The following is a 17,786-nucleotide window of genomic DNA, read 5'->3' on the forward strand; positions in this document are numbered from 1 at the left end:
AGCAAACTACAGTTCCCAGAATTCCATAGCATTGAGCCATAGTAGTTAAAGTGGTGTCAGTATGGATCATTTCTGCAGTGTGAATATATACCCTAGGTATAGATTTATGCCCCAAAACTGCAGAGCAAATCCATGGGCAAATAACAGGAAGTTGGAAGAATATTACATTAATTATTCATTCATTCATATTACAAATTTTACAAATTTTCCAGATAACACTTCTCTTCCCACCCACAAGTAAAATAAGCTGCATTGAAGAGATTTACCACACCCCAGAAGAATTTATTATTAATAATACTGATTTAATTAATGGTGCAATATCTAAAATATGTATTAATCAAAGTCTCACTTAATAATATTGGAAGTACTAAATTAATATGAGACAAGGATTTCAGCCTTGCTATTGAAGATAACAAATAGAATAAATTTGGTCCCAAGGACCATTTTGTTCAGCTTCACCCTCAACTAAAGAATGAGAGTATAAATGGCACTCTACTTTCTTAGGACTGGGCCAGATAACAAAAAATACATTTCCTCTCTAGTTTTTTGTGGGTTTTTCGGGCTATGTGGCCATGTTCTAGGAGATTTTCTTCCTGACATCTCCTCTCTGTTAGAAATGCACTATAGCAGAAGAGCTGTATTTATTTATGCAGTGGTTATGCTCCATTATCAGTTCTGGACATTAGTATTTAATGAGATTTCTAAGATAGCAAGGCAAAATGCCTCATCCAAGCCTAGATCCTCTGTCCAGTTTTCTGAATGGAAATGAAGGGCTTTCATATTAAAATATGAATAGCTTAGCAGCAAACTTGGTAATGGCTAAGCATTTAGATATAGAAAGATTCCCAAGACTTCCACAATGTATGATTGGTTAAATAAACTATGGGATTTAGCTGTTGTGGGACAACTGGCATATTTTATTAAAGATATGAGGAATCATAACATGGATAACTCCTTTTGTTACACTTGGTAGTGACAACAGTGATATGTATAGTCCACCAGCAATGTACAGTACTATCGAGAGAGTATCTAACCTGAAGTTTTACTCTTCCTAGATTAGACATTGACAACTTTACATCAAGTGACAGGACTCTCAAAAACTTTAGCTTTGTTTGGCATTTATTTTCCAATTTTTGTTATTACTGTCTCATTTTATATTTTTATATTTTGTATAACACTGTTCTTTTGTAGGTTTGCTGTGACTTTATAGATGCTGATAAAGCAACCAATAAAGTTGTCTGTTTTTTAAAAAAGAAAAGAAAGTAACATTCACACTTGTTCAGAAAAGTTAATGGAAGCTCTCATTTTAAGAACTACGGATTAGGAGTACTACAGATTTATGTATGGGAATTTGTTCTCAAATGTACAGCTGAAAATAGAGCACTTTATTTTCCATTAACTGACATAGTTTTGCAGAGATTATTGAAAATACAGAAGTAGAATAGGTTCATTCAGTGGCTTTCTTCCATTAGATATGATATGAAAATAAGATGTTCATGAAAGGCAGACAGGAATGTAAATCCAGCATTCACTGGCTTTCCTGGTTTGCCACACAACTGGCAGATTTGATATTTGAACTTGATTTGCTTGGTTTTGGATTAGAACGGTGCCTAACATTAGATAGCAATGTTATTTCACCTGTACAGAAACAAATACATGAAACTTTTAGTGAATGAGTAACAATAGTAATTGTGCTCAGGATAATAATGACTGATATAAGGGCCCTGGTTAACAGATTGATATTCTAGATTATGGACTTGATAGGGAGCTTCAGAAAAGAGTGTTGTTAAATATCTTCTTCCAATCTACAGTAGAGAAATAATAATATTAACCAGGGTCATTCTTGCACAACCCAGTTTTAAAAACTACAGGGATCAGCTATTGCAAGGTTGGTGGTTGGGAGGCAGCAGGAGCAGATTGCTGCATTTGCTTTTTTTTTTTTAACAAGACCTGCAGATTCAACAAATGTTGCCAGTTCCTTGTCAATGTGTGTTCTGAATATATTTCTACAGGCCCTCAATTTTTAAATCTAATAAAGAAGAAGTAGGGAAACCCCTTTTAGTCGCTTTTGCAATAAGGCTATCACCTGATTTAAAGAACACTTGGTTGAATGAGTTTTAGTTGATTAATTTGTTTAAATTTGCATAGAAGTGCCTGTGAATAAAAATAATAACTCTGAAGCAACAAAGCATACATTCTTTATTCTTTAGATAATTCACATATGCCTTGTAGTAGACATCATTTTACAATATACAGTCGGTCCTTCTTATACACAGATTTTTTATACATGGATTCAAGCATACACGGTTTGAAAATATTCCAAAAAAGTATAAATTTACCTTGATTTTCCATTTTTATAAGGGACACCATTTTGCTATGTCATTATATTTAATGGGACTTGAGCATACACGGATTTTGTTATCCACGGGGGATCTTGGAACCAAACCCCAGCGTATAACAAGGGTCCACTGTACATTTCATTGTGTACATGAGAGGATAAGAAATACCCCTTCCCATGCATGTTACCATACATGTATGTTTTTATTAGTTCTTATATTAAAAAGAATATATACCTAGTATGGTACTTTTTGAGTCAGTCAAATGAGTTATTTTAATTACTGTATAAAATTAGGATGTAGAGAAATAAGGGATTCCCCCTTGCTCACTAACAGGGGAAGCTAATTTGCAGTAAGTTTACGGAAGAATAAAAAAATCAAGTATGTTATGGAATTCACAAGGTTTGTTGATGACCCTTAGTTTGTTTAAGTTTTGGAGAGAAATTCATGGAGAGAAAGATAAGCTTGTCCTTGATTCTAATTTGTGACACCGCTATATCTGCAAGCTACATATTTATTCCAGGTGCTGCAAGACAAATGAAATTACTACCATCTCCATGCCTAGCTAAAGTATAACTACAGCAAGGGCAGGGAACTTGTGGCTGTCCAAATACTGGTTTCTAATTCCCAGAAGCCCTTGCCAGTATGGTGAGTGGTTAGGGGTGATGGGAGGTATAGCCCCCAAACATCTGGAATGCCACTAGGTTCTCTACCTTTTGCCTAGAGGTATATGAATGTAACAGGTTGTTATTATAAACTAGCTGTAGATGTATATGAATATAACAGATTGTTACTGGAAATTAGCTGAATCTTGTTCATATCTAGCAAAGGCAAGCCTAAAGATGTTGACATTTAGTCTCTGTAATGATATAGCAGTGTTCAGTAGCCCCCTCCCGAATAACTTGTTTTTCCTTTTTATTATAAGTTACACATTAAGCAACAGTTATCTGAAAAATTGCCAGCTATGTTTCTTCCAGGTTTAGTCTAATTTTGGTCCATGCTGTTGGACAAATGATATATTTAAAAGACTGTATTTATTTCAAAATGCAAAAAAATATTTAGGGTAACTTTAAAAAAAAGAGTTAAGATGCTAACGCACACTCCTTGTTTTGAACAGGCTCAGAAATTCTTGGCAAATCAGTTCGTATTATATTCTCTACATTAGGAGTTTGCATATTTTTTGCAATTGGCTACATGTTGCTGCCACTATTTGCTTACTTCATCAGAGACTGGCGGATGCTGCTACTGGCTCTTACTTTACCTGGGGTGCTCTGCGTTCCACTGTGGTGGTGAGTTCAACTGTTTTGAAAGGTGTTCAGCTTCAGAAATGTCCCCTCTGTAGCTGGTAACTTTCAACTTACATTGTTATGTAAACAGCTTTTTACAGCCTTTGATTGCTGTAGATAGGTTTTTGCCCCAGACATTTTGTTGTAAAGAGCAGAGAATTATCTTGAACATTCAACATGCTCTTCTTAGATAAATTATCTTTTATTTTGAGCCCAACTGACACTGCTTATTTGGTTAAGAATGTCATGTACTGGCTCTTCAGGCATATTTAAAAAAAATTTCTGGGTTATCTTATTCTTTAACCTCCAGCTTTTGAAAAATTGCCTTTTTTGCATCTTGATTATTACGAGATGAGGTCACTTTTTAACCTTTTCCCTTCTTCATCTTCCACCCTATTTTTTCATTGGATGCAACTACAAATCTTCCTGATGATTAAAGTGCAAAATGGAGGGCACATGCTTTTTATAAAGGGCAGTCATGGAAATGCAGTGTGATGAAATCTGCCTGTACCACTTTTTCTTGTTCAGATAATACAATTTCACTTGGATCCGTGCTATATCTTGGACATGTGTTGGATCTATAGGACCATGTTCACAAAACCTTTCATGTCTCCACACTTCCTAGTGGCCTAAATCATTATTCATAAGCTCACATATAGGGGTTTCTTTATCAGTGGCTGTTCGTAGTTTGCAAGTATTGATAGTGGGACTGACCAACTGGGATGGAGTCGGCAATGTTTTTTTCCTACTGCAACATACAAGTGCCCTGTCCAGGTATAATGCACAAACAGCTATCATCTCCATGAATTCACTGGAGTGTATCACATCCTCCCTGTTGACATTCTTATTTACATTTAGTGGCAAATAGTTCAACTATGATGGTTCTTCATTCATCCTACAGATGGTATCTGCTGAAAATACCATTTTCTACTCTACAAGTAATATAATCTGTTTTTCCCTGCCTCTGCTGAGGATTGTATTTTTAAACTCTAAAACAGGGTGTATATACAACTGAAATACCTGTGAGTGATAGGTTTTACATTTTTATTAACTTAAAATAGTTACATCCTTTTTCTGTTAATATTTCCCCCCTCTCTCCCTCCCCCCTCTCTCTGCATTACAAGTTTCTGTGAATTGCCTTCTCTCTCTTCACTCCATAGTTAACCCTTATCTTCCTATATTCCACAATGCATGCTCTCTGCCACCTTTTTTTATTACCTACCCACTTTTTCTTTCTTTTTCTTTTAGTTCTGAAGGGACAGAGAAATCTTTGGCACTCCAGCAGTTTTGAGCTATGCTTCCTCCAGACTGGCTTAGCTAATTGTAAAAGATCGGGGGAGTTCTAATTTAAAACAGCTGGATGGTCAAAGGTTCCCCACTATGCTCTAATAACATAATGCAAGCGTCCAAAACACCTTCTTCTTTCTTTTTCTACAGGTGTCTCTGCCTGCCATCTCTTTTCTTTGCTCTTACATCAGACTTCCTTTTTGTTTTATTTCAGCACACACACACTGATACAGACTTTTATTCTTCTTCCTGATTCTGAGTAATAGCACATACATCTTCACTTACTGACAGATTCATATAGTAATGGTGCCTTTTGATTTTGTGCATGGCTGGCTGGATTGAAAAAAATAATGCATATTTTGCTGTGTGCCTCTTAAGAAAGAGGAGGAAAAATGCATACCGGTTAAAAGTTACAGCCACTGTCTCCTCTGTGCCCACTCTTTTGATGGTCTTTACTGGCCTTTGGATATTCCCCAAAAAGGTGAAAAGGGGTCAGAGATGAGGGCTATGTAAAATTACCGTTGGAAACCTACATTAACCTGTGCTTTTGACATTGTGCATCATGCATTCTGCATTGGGAATTTACAGTTTTGTTTTAGAAGTGTTGTTGGTTCAAAAATGGGTTACAACATGAAGCTAACACCAAATGTTAAACCCCAGTATTACCCTTCAAGCATCTTTATTTAACTAAAAATTGAATTATAAATATATTTCTTGCTTTTTGAAGAAGTTTTAAAGAATCAGCTGGTTTATTAAGAATATAGATACTAATTCCTTCTGGCTAAGTGTTAGGTCATTTTATTCTACAGGAAATACATACAGTATAGGCTACACTCCTCCAGAGACCAGTGTGGTATAGTGGTTTGGGTGCTGGACTACAACTCTGAAAACCAGGGTTCAAATCATCACTCAACTATGGAAACCCACTGGGTGGTCCTTAGCAAGTCACACTCTCTCAGTCTCAGAGGAAGGCAAAGGCAACCCCCCCCCCCAACAAATCTTGCTAAGAAAACCCCATGATAGGGCCACCTTAGGGTTGCCATGTCGGACATGACTTTAACACACATCACCACACAACAACAATATTCTCATCCAGCTCTATTCCACTTCCACAGAACTCAGTCAATTCCCCACTTTGGCTGGTGAAACAAATATGTGCTTCACCTTCATCTGTTCATTCTACTTTGCCAGTCAATTAGCTCTGAAGCCTTTGATAAATCACAATGAAAGGGGAGTATTTCTCCCATTGAAAAGTGATTGCTTAATCAGGAGCCATAAAATGTAAGCCAATCATGGGAGGCAATTTTTCATCAGTATTAATAGCTTCAGGGTAGAGAAAATTGACACCTCATTTAGGTTGAGTAACCATATTATTTGGGTGAAAGTGCAAAGTGCTCCCCTCCCTGCCCTTTTATTTAATTTTCTGTTTTGCCTGCGCTCTTCCTCTATGTTCTTTCCAGTCTTAAGTCAGTTCAGTTTTAATCTGCTGCTGCTGTTGCCTGCTAACACCTACATGCATATGGATAAAACTTTATCTTTCAGTTTCCTGGTCTCTGTGACTCATGCAGATGGGTTGTCTGCACCTGTGCAGTGCATCATTCAGAACCTTGTACAGTTGGGAGATAAGCATTTTGGCAGTAAGTTTTCTGATATATGTGACCAGTGTGGTTCCTACTCAATTCCTCAGTTCCTTTTTAGTCAACACTGCAGCAGTATCAATTGGTATTTTTGTCTGAGCAGTTTCTCTCTTGGATCTTTTATTCTTGAGATATATATATATATATGTTAATCTGATAAATCTGTTAATCTGATAAACAATATATATATATATTGTTTATCAGATTAACAGATTTACCTGATGTCTCTCATTCTATGATTTTGGCTTCTGGTTCATCGTCTCATCAGTTCATGCTCGCAGGGGCTTACGGCTACCACCAGTGCCTTTAAGGGATGCTTGTCCTGTTGGGGTAAGACACCTTGGGAGTAGCAACCAAGCAGCTGGCTGAAGAGTGACCAAGAAGCTGCTTGCTTATGCCAGTCTTGCAGCTAAGGCCGGCACAGGCAAGAGCCTTCTTGGTTGCTGTTTGACTGGCTGTTCAGTTGCTGCTCCCTTTGCATCCTGTCATACTGGGAGCAGCAACTGAGCAGCTGGCTGAGCAGCAATTGAGACGCCTCTCACTTGTGCCAGCCTTGCAGCAAAGGCCAGTGCGGACAAGAGGCCTTACTGCTCAGTCAGCTGCTCAATTGCTGTTCCCAGGGTGATCAGATGCAAGGGAGAAGCTTCTCTCCAGGAAGGAGAACCCTTCATTGGGGCAGACAGAGGTGCAGATGGTGTGTATGTAGGGGGTTTACAGAGGCCACATGTTCTGGATTTGAGACAGGTGTGGGAAATTGAGAGATTTTAACTACAGGAGCCACTCCAAAACAGAGACTCTTCCCAAGAATTGAGCACAGATACTCATAGAATCGGAGAGTTGTAAAAGACCACAAGGGCCATCCAGCCCAACCCCCTGCCATGTCTTCCCCATACAACTGCATGTATCCACACTCCCACATAAAGATTTGTTTCTTCTGCTACCTGTTCTCTCTGTCTGATGAAAGAGAACAGGAGCAGGAGTACAACTCCAACCTGCAAGCTACATCACAGAAATGCTCACAAAGCTTAAGCAAGGTCACAAATTTGAAAGTTCTTTTGCCACAACTTCTCGCCTGCCACCGTGTGCTCTAAATCTGTGCTCTATTCTGTCCCAAAATTGTACTGTTCTGAGCCACAGAAGTGATGCCCTGTGCCCAGGTCTCACAAGAGTTTCCCAGCTGCCCCAAGATGACAGTAACGGAATGAGCTCACATGGGCAGGTAAAGAGCGGGAGACACCACCAAACGAAATGATCAGCCACATCGCCACCATGGTTCTAAAAGCCGCTGGTTCCCCTTGTCTTCCTGCACACCAGTACTTTGACTGAAGGTCCCCCTGCCACCCCCTTTTTCCCTCACTGCCCCCTTTCCCCCTTACCACCCCCGTGGATCCTTCCACCACCTCAGGGGGGCGAGGTGTACCGCCCACTTCGGGAATCACTGTCTTATAGGGTCCGTGCAACATTCCAGGCTGCATTTGTGAGAGCTGACCTTTTCTCCTGTATCACATGACATTCCTTTCTTTTATAGTGAGTAGCTTGCATTTGTATTAGTCACAGAGACCATGAAGAAGAAAAACACGTTGCTTACCTGTAACTGTGGTTCTTCAAGTGGCCACTGTGAACTCACACAACCCCATCTTTTCCCACCTTTTTTGTGTCCTCTCCTCTCCTTGGCTGCTGCTTTGGCAGCTATGGAATTGAGTGAGAACCACACTGGTCGCATGTACCAAGAGAAGAAGGGGCTATTACCAAAATGCTTATCTCCTATCCCTAGAAGGTTCTGAAGTATGCACTGTGCAAGCACAGTACACAGATGACCACTTGAAGAACTACAGTTACAGGTAAGCAACCTGTTCTCCATTAGCTGTTTCCCATTATTTCACTTCTGACCTACAGTTGCACTCTTTTATTTTGACCTTTAAAAAATTAATACCAACTAAGGAAATACTTCTATAACTCACTTCTGTAGGTTTTATTGATGAGAGAAAAAAGATGTCCAGTATGAAAAACTGTGTTGGTATGTTCTTGACTAAGTGATGGAGGCGGGGGCTGGTCAAAGACTGTCTGCTCTGTAAAATAAATTATTTCAGACATCCTAGTTCCTCAATTTCCTTTTTTTGATATTGATCCTGACCTGTAAATTTACTTTCTTACTTTCTTAGTAGATAATTTCCCTTTATATTACAAGATGCCAGAGAAAATATATTTTCTAATATAGTTTCTAATATGTGACTAATTAATGTTACTGTTAGTAAAATGCCTTATTTTGCTGTTTGTTCTTTTTTTTTCTATTAAATAAAAAGAAAGCACGGGCCATCCTCTGTGATAGGAGGTCTCACCACACCCAACATAATCTCCTTTTTAGAGATTATAGTATCTAGAATCCCGAAGCCTCCATGTCTGCCCAGAGGGCTGTCTGGGAGATTTCGGATGTTCTAATCCAAAACTTCAATTTTGTAAATTCTACACTTGATACATGTCCTCTCACCATTATAGGAAATAGGTGCATTGTTTATGCCTCTTAGATACATGCATGGCCTCCCCTCCTTTGTTAAGTTAATGAACTAAAATTCATGTTCAGTGAAAAGTGAAAGAGCAAATGGAGAGTACTGGATGAGTAGGGTGGAGGAACAAGGGATCCAGGTCTCTAGTACTGTACTCTTTTTGAAGAGAAAAATAGAAGTTCCATGAAATAAAACCTCTGTTCTGGTTTTCTAGAAAGTTGATGCTACTTAAAAATGCCATATGCATCTAGACATAAAATTATTTTAAAATGTATTAGTTATAGTTCAGAGTCACTCTGAACTGTACACTTCACTGAGCATGGTAAGACATGGTTCTTGGTAAACATACATAGGGTGCATAGGTATTGCTGCTTTCAGTGATAGTTCCTAGTACTGTTGCATTTGTATTACAGTTAGCTGCTGTTTTGACTGAAAGGTAGCATATCATTTTGAAAAATCTATAAAGAAGGAAAATGCTGGTTCTTTGCCATTCTGATTGGAAATGTGATAGCAAGGAGATACTGAACAAAAGCCCCAGATCAAGGTATACTTGTAGAGAAATGGATATCCTAAATAAATACTTCTACCTTTTCTGCACCAGGAGGTCATATAGTCTCAGAGAGTTAGAAAAAGATTGTACAATGCTGGCCTTGGCTTCCCAATTTTATAGATGGGGTTTGGTATGAGACAGTTTTACACTTCCTGGGTTTGGCAAATGCCTATTTCTTGCAAAAGATCAATGGTACAGCATTCTGTGCGATGGCTAATTAATGGTCAAAGGAACAGCATGCAAGAAGCAACCCTTATTTGGGCCAGAGAAAGGTAGACAGGGTTAATAGAGCATTGGTGATGATGGCCTGTGCTCTGTGAGTTAGGTTGGGATGTCCTTTTGTACCAACACTATGTTGCTTATGACTTGAGTACTCCTAGTGCAGGAATAAGCAGAATTTGGGCTGCTGTAAATTTAGAAAAAAATGTTCTGTAACCAACATGTACTGGAATGAAATTATCCTTTTCACTGTCAAACTCTGGAGTAAGATAGGCAGTCTTTCTTGTCTATTCAGGGTTAAGAAGGTTGAGGGATAAATACAGATGTCAATTTCTTTAGTTAAAAAAAAAAAAGATAAAAAAAGATTAAAAATATAAAATGTTTATGTCAAAATACCAGACTTTCATTTAAAGTCTGGTATTTTGACATAAACATTTTATATTTTTAATCTTTTTTTATCTTTTTTTTTTTTAACTAAAGAAATTGACATCTGTATTTATCCCTCAACCTTCTTAACCCTGAATAGACAAGAAAGTCTTTCTAGACACACTAGGTTATATAATTCCTGAGATATTTTTCTGGAAATAAAGACTGTTACCCCTGTGTAAGAAAACAAAATCACAATTCAGAAAGAAAAAAAAAGGAAGAAAAAATATAATAAAGAGGGAGGGGCATAATTTGTATGAACCATAAACATAGAGATGCTTGGATTTTGCTTGTGAAACAGTCACGTCCACAAGATGGCACTACAGGTATTTTCACATTGCCATGTTATAAACTAGACTTCTGATCTCTTCAAGTGATAGCTTTCCCAAAATTTGGAATGCTTTCCTTTTTGGGGCCCCAGATGGGATTTAGTTTTTTATGTTTCATGCCACTTTAAGCAATGCCTTGGTAAAGACAAAGTATTTATTAAGTATGCAAAGTGATCTTAAAGCACCTTTGAGACTAACTGAAAGAAAGAAGCTGGTAGCCTACTTTCTTAGATCCATCTAAGGAAGCCAGCTTAAGTTTATAAAAGCTCATGCTACCAGCTTCTTTCAGTTAGTTTCAGTTAGCTATAAGATTCCTTTGTGTACTGATTTTCCAGACTAATATAGATAGGTCTTTAAATTCTACTCTCTTAGGTATTTCTAAAATTATGATGCATTAAAATATTTAGTAGATACTACTATTAAATTTTTTTAATAGATATTAATATTTTAGCATGTACTATTTATAGACATATGCACTCATCTGTATAGTTGCCATGCTATTTACTGATGCTGATCAGGGCTAATGCCATGTTAGAGGAATCATAGATGTACATCGCCTTAGTTGTGGTTGACTGTATATTAAAGTTGTTTCATACTTAAGCATGCTTACTGGAACTAAAGTATATTATTTATATTATTAATATCCAGACAAATGTGCTTTCAAATTGGGCTATAAATTGTACTTATAACTATGTGGCTTTACCGACTTAATATAATTAGTTTACTTCTAAAGCCTTGACATGTTTCTGCTGAAGAATATCAGAGTAAACAAAGAACATTTTATTTATTTACTCTTTTAAACTGTGACACACTTGCCTATACACATATACACACCAACCACATTCATAAATAAGAGTATTTCTAGCCCACCCGTTCCAGTTAATTGGGATTGCCCACCTGGTTAACGGTCAGATATAATTGTATATATCAAGGCCTGTGGGGCTATCACATGTATTTATTCATGTCTGCTCCTATCTTACAGAAACAGGTTGAGGGAAAGTGACACACAGGCCAAAAGGATCATGTTCTCCCGGCCTTGAGTCTTCCTGACCAGACAATGCAGGCCATTAGTTCCAGGCTGGGATCAGGCCCCTAACCTATCCCAGCCCAAAAGGTCTTTAACCCAGTCCCAAAAGACCAGTTGTTTGCCACAGAGGTTCTAGGAAACGCTGCAGTGATAGCCAGCAGATTGGACAGCCCAACACACCCTGTGCCTACCGCCACTGTCGCGTTCAACCCATTTTTGGGATGGACATCATGGTGGTGACAGGTATGGGGTGCACTAAGGCAGTGGGTCCATTATGCAGAGGCATGCAGGTATGTAAACATCCCACCTGTTGCCATGCCCCACCCAGGGACTGATGAGGGGTAGAACCAGCAGCAGGATGCCATGGGCCTGGCCTGTAATATTCTGACCATCTGCTCTAGCCCTTAGTCTAACCAATTGCAATAGCAAGCCACCTTTCAGGGGGAAAAGTACAGAAGAGAGAGCTTAAAAGTAAAAAAAAAAGTTCAGCTCCTCTTACACTTAAGAGTTCTTTTCATGTCAAAACTAGAACTTACTGAAAATGGTGACTTCGGAGATCTTTTATGTAAATGCAGCAGCCACCTGAATAAAGTGTGTGTGGCTTCTCTGATCAAGCCTTCACAAGCCTTCAGATACCAACTAAGGAAGCAATCAGCTAATCTAGAACCTTTCAGTCAGCATTATGAAAGCTGCTGTGAAAATATCAGCTTCAATATTTGAATTTGCTGCAGGCTCATTCCTGAGTCTCCCCGTTGGTTGATTTCTCAAGGAAGATTTGAAGAAGCTGAACAGATTATTCGGAAGGCTGCAGAAAAAAATGGAATTACAGCCCCAGCAGTAATCTTCGATCCCACAGAGGTAAATTTTATAGTCAAGTGTTTGTGTGTCTCTGTGCCTTGGGTTGGTTGGTTGCTTGCTTGGTTTGATGATAGGGTTTGTAAAGTTGCTTTCCAGAAGAGTAAAATGCTCTAGGTCACAGATTAACATCATACTATTGCACAGTTACCAATCCTTTCAACATGTAATTACTTTAATTCTTCTTAAAAACTCTGTAGTAAACAAACTGTGTTAAAACAACTTACATATTAATAAATACAATTGGTCCTCCATATCCATGCATTCTACATCCATGGATTCAACCCACAACTTGGAAAATACTTATGGTAAATACTTATGGTAAATAAAATAAATCGAAAAACCAAATCTTGATTTTGCTATTTTATATAAAGTACACCACTTTACTATACCACTATATATGGAGGGTCCTGGAACCAAACCCAGGGGATACCAAGGAGCCATTGTAGCACATTCTCAGCACTGGAAGCTAGCATATGGCCTTTGGTATCACATGAGCCTGAGTAGTTACACACATGTTAATTATTACACTCCTGATTTGCTGAGAGATTGATTCAGAGCCCAGTTCTTCTGGTATTCATGATAAGACATTTGAACATTTTAAACAAGCAAAAATCAGTACCTCAGATAATTTTTTTCTTGCATCGGATACTGTGGGCCCTTGATATCCACTAGGGTTTGGTTCCATGAGCTCCCATGCATATCAAAATCCATGGATACTCAAGTCCCATTAAATACAATGACGTAGTAAAATGGCAAAATCAAACTTTGCTTTTTGGATTTTTTTTTTTTTTATATATATATTTTCAAGCAGTGGATGGTTGAAAGCATGGATCTGGAAGGCAGACGGTACTCCAGGTGACTTCACTGTAAACTAGTGTGTGAGAGAGCTTTGTGTTCTCTATGATGACCATGACCACCCCTTGATTCTCCCCCTCACAGAGGCCCCTCCCTCCCATCACAGAGTTGTTCCATGTGCTGCTTCACACCCATTCCTCCAAGAGCCAATCAGTAACCTATTTCCAAATTGTTTCCTCCTTGCTTCTTCTGTTACGACTTCACACCAGCATCACAGGCAATCGGTGGGAACATGATGTAGTGGTGTGAGTAAAGAAAACCCTATGATAGATTTGCTTTCCGGTCACCATAAGTCAGAAATGACTTGAAGGCACATCATCACCACAAACTTTCCCAATGACAAATACAACCCACTACTATTTTTAAATTCTCCGCATGATACATCTTGTATCATTTGAAGCGGCCTGGAACTTGCTTATTTTCTTCTATCTCATTTGGATTTTCCCATTATGGAAGACAGCGACTGCGGCATTTAGGCCATTCTGGTGGCAGTAGCATACCATCAGTCTTCAATGGAACCACAATGACTCTATGAAGTAATTATGCCTGTGCACTTTGTGCAGGTTTTCCATAGATATCCTTGCTTTCTGAGCCACTTGCACATTTTCACTGTGGGCTGATCATCTTCCTGATAGGTTTAGCAACTGTTCTTACAAGTTGCAGAATAATTGTATGCAAGCTTTCTATTTGCATAATGGGAGAACTAGCCCCTTTCCTAAAGTGAACACTGAAGTAGCAAACTTCACCAGACCTTGTTGGGACAATCAACACGCATGTACAGTTGCTACAGAACTTCGTTACAGTCTTGAATTTTAAATGTGTTGCACACTACAGCTTCCCATAACACTGAACAACACCAGCCCTTTTAACACAAAGAGAGAGTGAGATGGAAAAAATGTGCTGCCTAAGTTTTGGGCTCTGTATCTGGCACACAGGTAATAATGGGCTGTGTGTACAGCTGGCACTTGCTCTACTCCTCAGTATGTCTAAAGGCTACTGGTACATGTTCTCAGCTATATCCGACTTGGTGTCCTTTAGGTGTTGGATAATGATCCTCTTTATACATATACACACACGCACAAACACAATCTAGACCTATAAATAGCAATGTGGGGGAAGATCCCTAAGGCATAAATCAGTTGTTGAAGGAAAATCTTATGTTCTCAAGTATTTTATCCAGACAAAATGCTGAAGTGTTGGTAAAAAAACTACATACTGATATTGAAAGTACATGTCTTTTACAAACACTTTAACCTTTTGTCTGAAAGAAATATTGGAGAGTTTAAGAACCTACATTCTTATGGGCCATCTTCCATATTGCTACTTATAGGTTCAGACTGTATGGCTTGAATTTGAACAGTTGATTATTTTAGGCATTTATCATATTTGTTCACATGTGTTATATATTTTTATGTATATATTATGTTTTATTTAACTTGTTTGTTTCCCATCTCATTGAATTAGGTCTTATTCCTTTCTCTGTCTTCTTCTTTTCTTTCCTGATGTTCTCTCTCTGTTCATCCATCCATGGAGGCTAGAATACATAGAATATTGTGGAACAAGATGCAGGTGAAAGGAAAAAACAAAACTAGTTTTGATTTTCTTTTTTCTTTTTACATTTCCAGGCAAGGGACAGCCTATAGTGGATCCTGGGGGCAAAATATTGCCCCCTGGGCTGTTGCACGATTTCCATTTATGTTGTAAGCTCTGGTGTGCAAGGGCTGTAACTTCTGAAAGCCATCTGTGACCAATTTTGATGCACATTAAGAAGATAAAATCTGCAGTGGCTCTGGCAATAGGAGGTGCAGTACAATAGATTTGGAGGGCAGGAGTTTGGGGATGGCTGCAGAGGTCTGGCCCCAGAGGTTGATGAATTCAAACAGTTTTCTGGGGTCTGGGGGATTTTCTTATAGTTTTAACAGGCAGTCATGCTAAGGCTCTGGCGGCTATCAGTGTGGTACTCAATCTATTTGTAGAGCCATGTTGGCTTCTTGTTAATTTGAGGAACTGAGGGTCATGAAATGACACAGTTGATGATTACAATTGAAATCAAGTAAGACTGAATATGACCACAGGTAAAACTCTTATCTTCAGTGTTATTTTGTGGTAGTAATAGTGGTGAAGAAATCTTATTTCTCCATTGTGTCCAACAAAGTTTTTTTCAGGTGATAGGATTTTCTTAATAGAAACCGCAGTGTACAAGCTGGAAACCTTGACATTCCTCTGTGATTGCTTTACTGTACATTATGTAGGTAAAATCTCTTGTATCTGTTCAGATATAGATACTGTAGTCTTGAAAGAATAACCGGACAAACCCAAAGGGTGCTCAACAATGGGACCTTTTCATCCTGGAGAGAAGTGACCAGTGGGGTCCCACAGGGCTCTGTCCTGGGCCCAGTACTGTTCAACATCCTTATCAGTGACTTGGAGGAAAAAAATGGGAATACTTATCAAATTTGCAGATGACACCAAATTAGGAGGAATAGCTAATACTCCAGAGGACAGGATCAAAATTCAAAATGATCTGAATAGACTAGAAAGCTGGGCCACAGCTAACAAAATGAACTTCAACAGGGAGAAATGTAAGGTACTGCACTTAGGGCAAAAAAATGAAATGCACAGATATAGGATGGGGGACACCTGGCTTAAGGAGACAACATGTGAAAGGGACCTAGGAGTCCAAGTAGACCACAAGTTGAACATGAGTCAACAGTGCGATGCGGCAGCTAACAAAGCCAATGCGGTTTTAGGCTGCATCAATAGAAGTATAGTGTCTAGATCAAGGGAAGTAATAGTGCCACTATATTCTGCTCTGGTCAGGCCCCACCTGGAATATTGTGTCCAGTTCTGGGCGCCACAATTCAAAAAGGACATTGAGAAACTGGAGTGTGTCCAAAGGAGGGTGACTAAAATGGTGAAGGGTCTGGAAACCAAGCCCTATGAGGAACGCCTTAGGGAGCTGGGTATGTTTAGCCTGGAGAAAAGAAGGTTAAGAGGTGATATGATAGCCCTGTTTAAATATTTGAAAGGATGTCATATTGAGGAGGGAGCAAGCTTGTTTTCTGCTGCTCCAGAGACTAGGACCCGGAGCAATGGATGCAAGCTGCAGGAAAAGAGATTCCACCTCAACATTAGGAGGAACTTCCTGACAGTAAAGGCTGTTCGACAGTGGAACACACTTCCTAGGAGTGTAGTGGAGTCTCCCTCCTTGGAGATCTTCAAACGGAGGCTGGATAGGCATCTGTCAGGGATGCTTTGATCTGGATTTCCTGCATGGCAGGGGGTTGGACTAGATGGCCCTTGCGGTCTTTTCCAACTCTATGATTCTGATTCTAAGTAAACTCTAGCTGTCTGTTTATTCTGCACTTAATGGGGCTGTTTATATACAGTGAAGAGAAGATGAAATTTGATAATGGGTCTGCCATTAAAAATTTCTTTATAGAATCCAGGATGGTCAGGGGGAGGAATGATCAAACTTGATAATGTTTGAGCATTCCATTTTGCAATATGTTGACATGTTCCTTGGAACCAGCAACAGCTTTTTTATGGCTTCAGCTTTCTTGGGCTATCAGCTTGATCAAAATATTTCTCCATGCTTTAGTTTGACTGGTGGGTATCCAGAATTGTTAAATATTTTTGTTTTATTATGACATTGTTTTCTCTCCCCACCCCATGCACAAGGTGAAGGATATGAAGGCCAAACAGCAGCAGGGCACGCTTCTTGACTTGTTCAGAACTCCAAACATTGCAATTATCACTGTCATGTCACTTCTCTTGTGGTAAGTTTGTATGAGAGCCCACAGTACATAAGGAGTAAGGGGGTATCTGATTTAGTTTTAATAACTGCAGCACACACTAGCTGCACTACCCAGTGTTTTGGGACACATTACCAGACTCTAGCGGAACAATCCAATCTATGAATTAAATGGATTATTCTGCATGTGATTAAGTTGTCTGGATCAGTGGGAACATTTATTTGCTCATTAAGTGGAGTGATAGAGCTTCATTTCTTTGTGCAAACAAAAGTATCCCAGCAACAAACTTCTACTGGGCCTTTGCTAACAGGTTGAATTAACCTGTTCAATTTATATATTCAATTAAACAGGTTGAATAAAATTAAATAAGTTGAAATGTAAAACAAAACAGAACACTGGCAGATAAAAGCTTTAAAATACATTAAAGAATCAGTTCATAAAAATTCTTCACTCCAAGGGTCAAATGAAATCATCTTAATGGGGACAGATGGATCTCCTGTACCAGGGCGTTCTATAATCTAATATTTTTCATTTTCCTTGTAACTGCTTGTGCTTAAATGGATAACATTCTTTCAGTTCATATGAAAAACATTACGTTTACATGAGTATTATATGGAAACAAAAAGCTGAGGGGGGGGGTGTTTCCAGCTATCACTGAGGAATAGATTCCAGCTAATGTCTTGTAGCCCCCTGGCATAAGGATGCCAATATCACAAC

At 38.8% G+C, this 17,786-nt stretch overlaps 1 protein-coding gene across 1 annotated transcript in view; it reads left to right on the forward strand.

Annotated features, from left to right (window-relative positions):
- The window catches only part of LOC121922145 (solute carrier family 22 member 4-like), a 73,660-nt gene that overhangs the window by 46,541 nt on the left and 9,333 nt on the right, over positions 1-17,786 (forward strand). Inside the window, exons 4-6 of the mRNA XM_042451155.1 lie at positions 3,454-3,625; positions 12,333-12,459; positions 16,996-17,093. Of these exons, the coding sequence (XP_042307089.1) occupies positions 3,454-3,625; positions 12,333-12,459; positions 16,996-17,093 (397 nt within the window). The remainder of the gene's footprint in view (positions 1-3,453; positions 3,626-12,332; positions 12,460-16,995; positions 17,094-17,786) is intronic.

This window comes from Sceloporus undulatus, chromosome 2 (genome assembly GCF_019175285.1).
Source record: "Sceloporus undulatus isolate JIND9_A2432 ecotype Alabama chromosome 2, SceUnd_v1.1, whole genome shotgun sequence".
NCBI lineage: Eukaryota > Metazoa > Chordata > Lepidosauria > Squamata > Phrynosomatidae > Sceloporus > Sceloporus undulatus.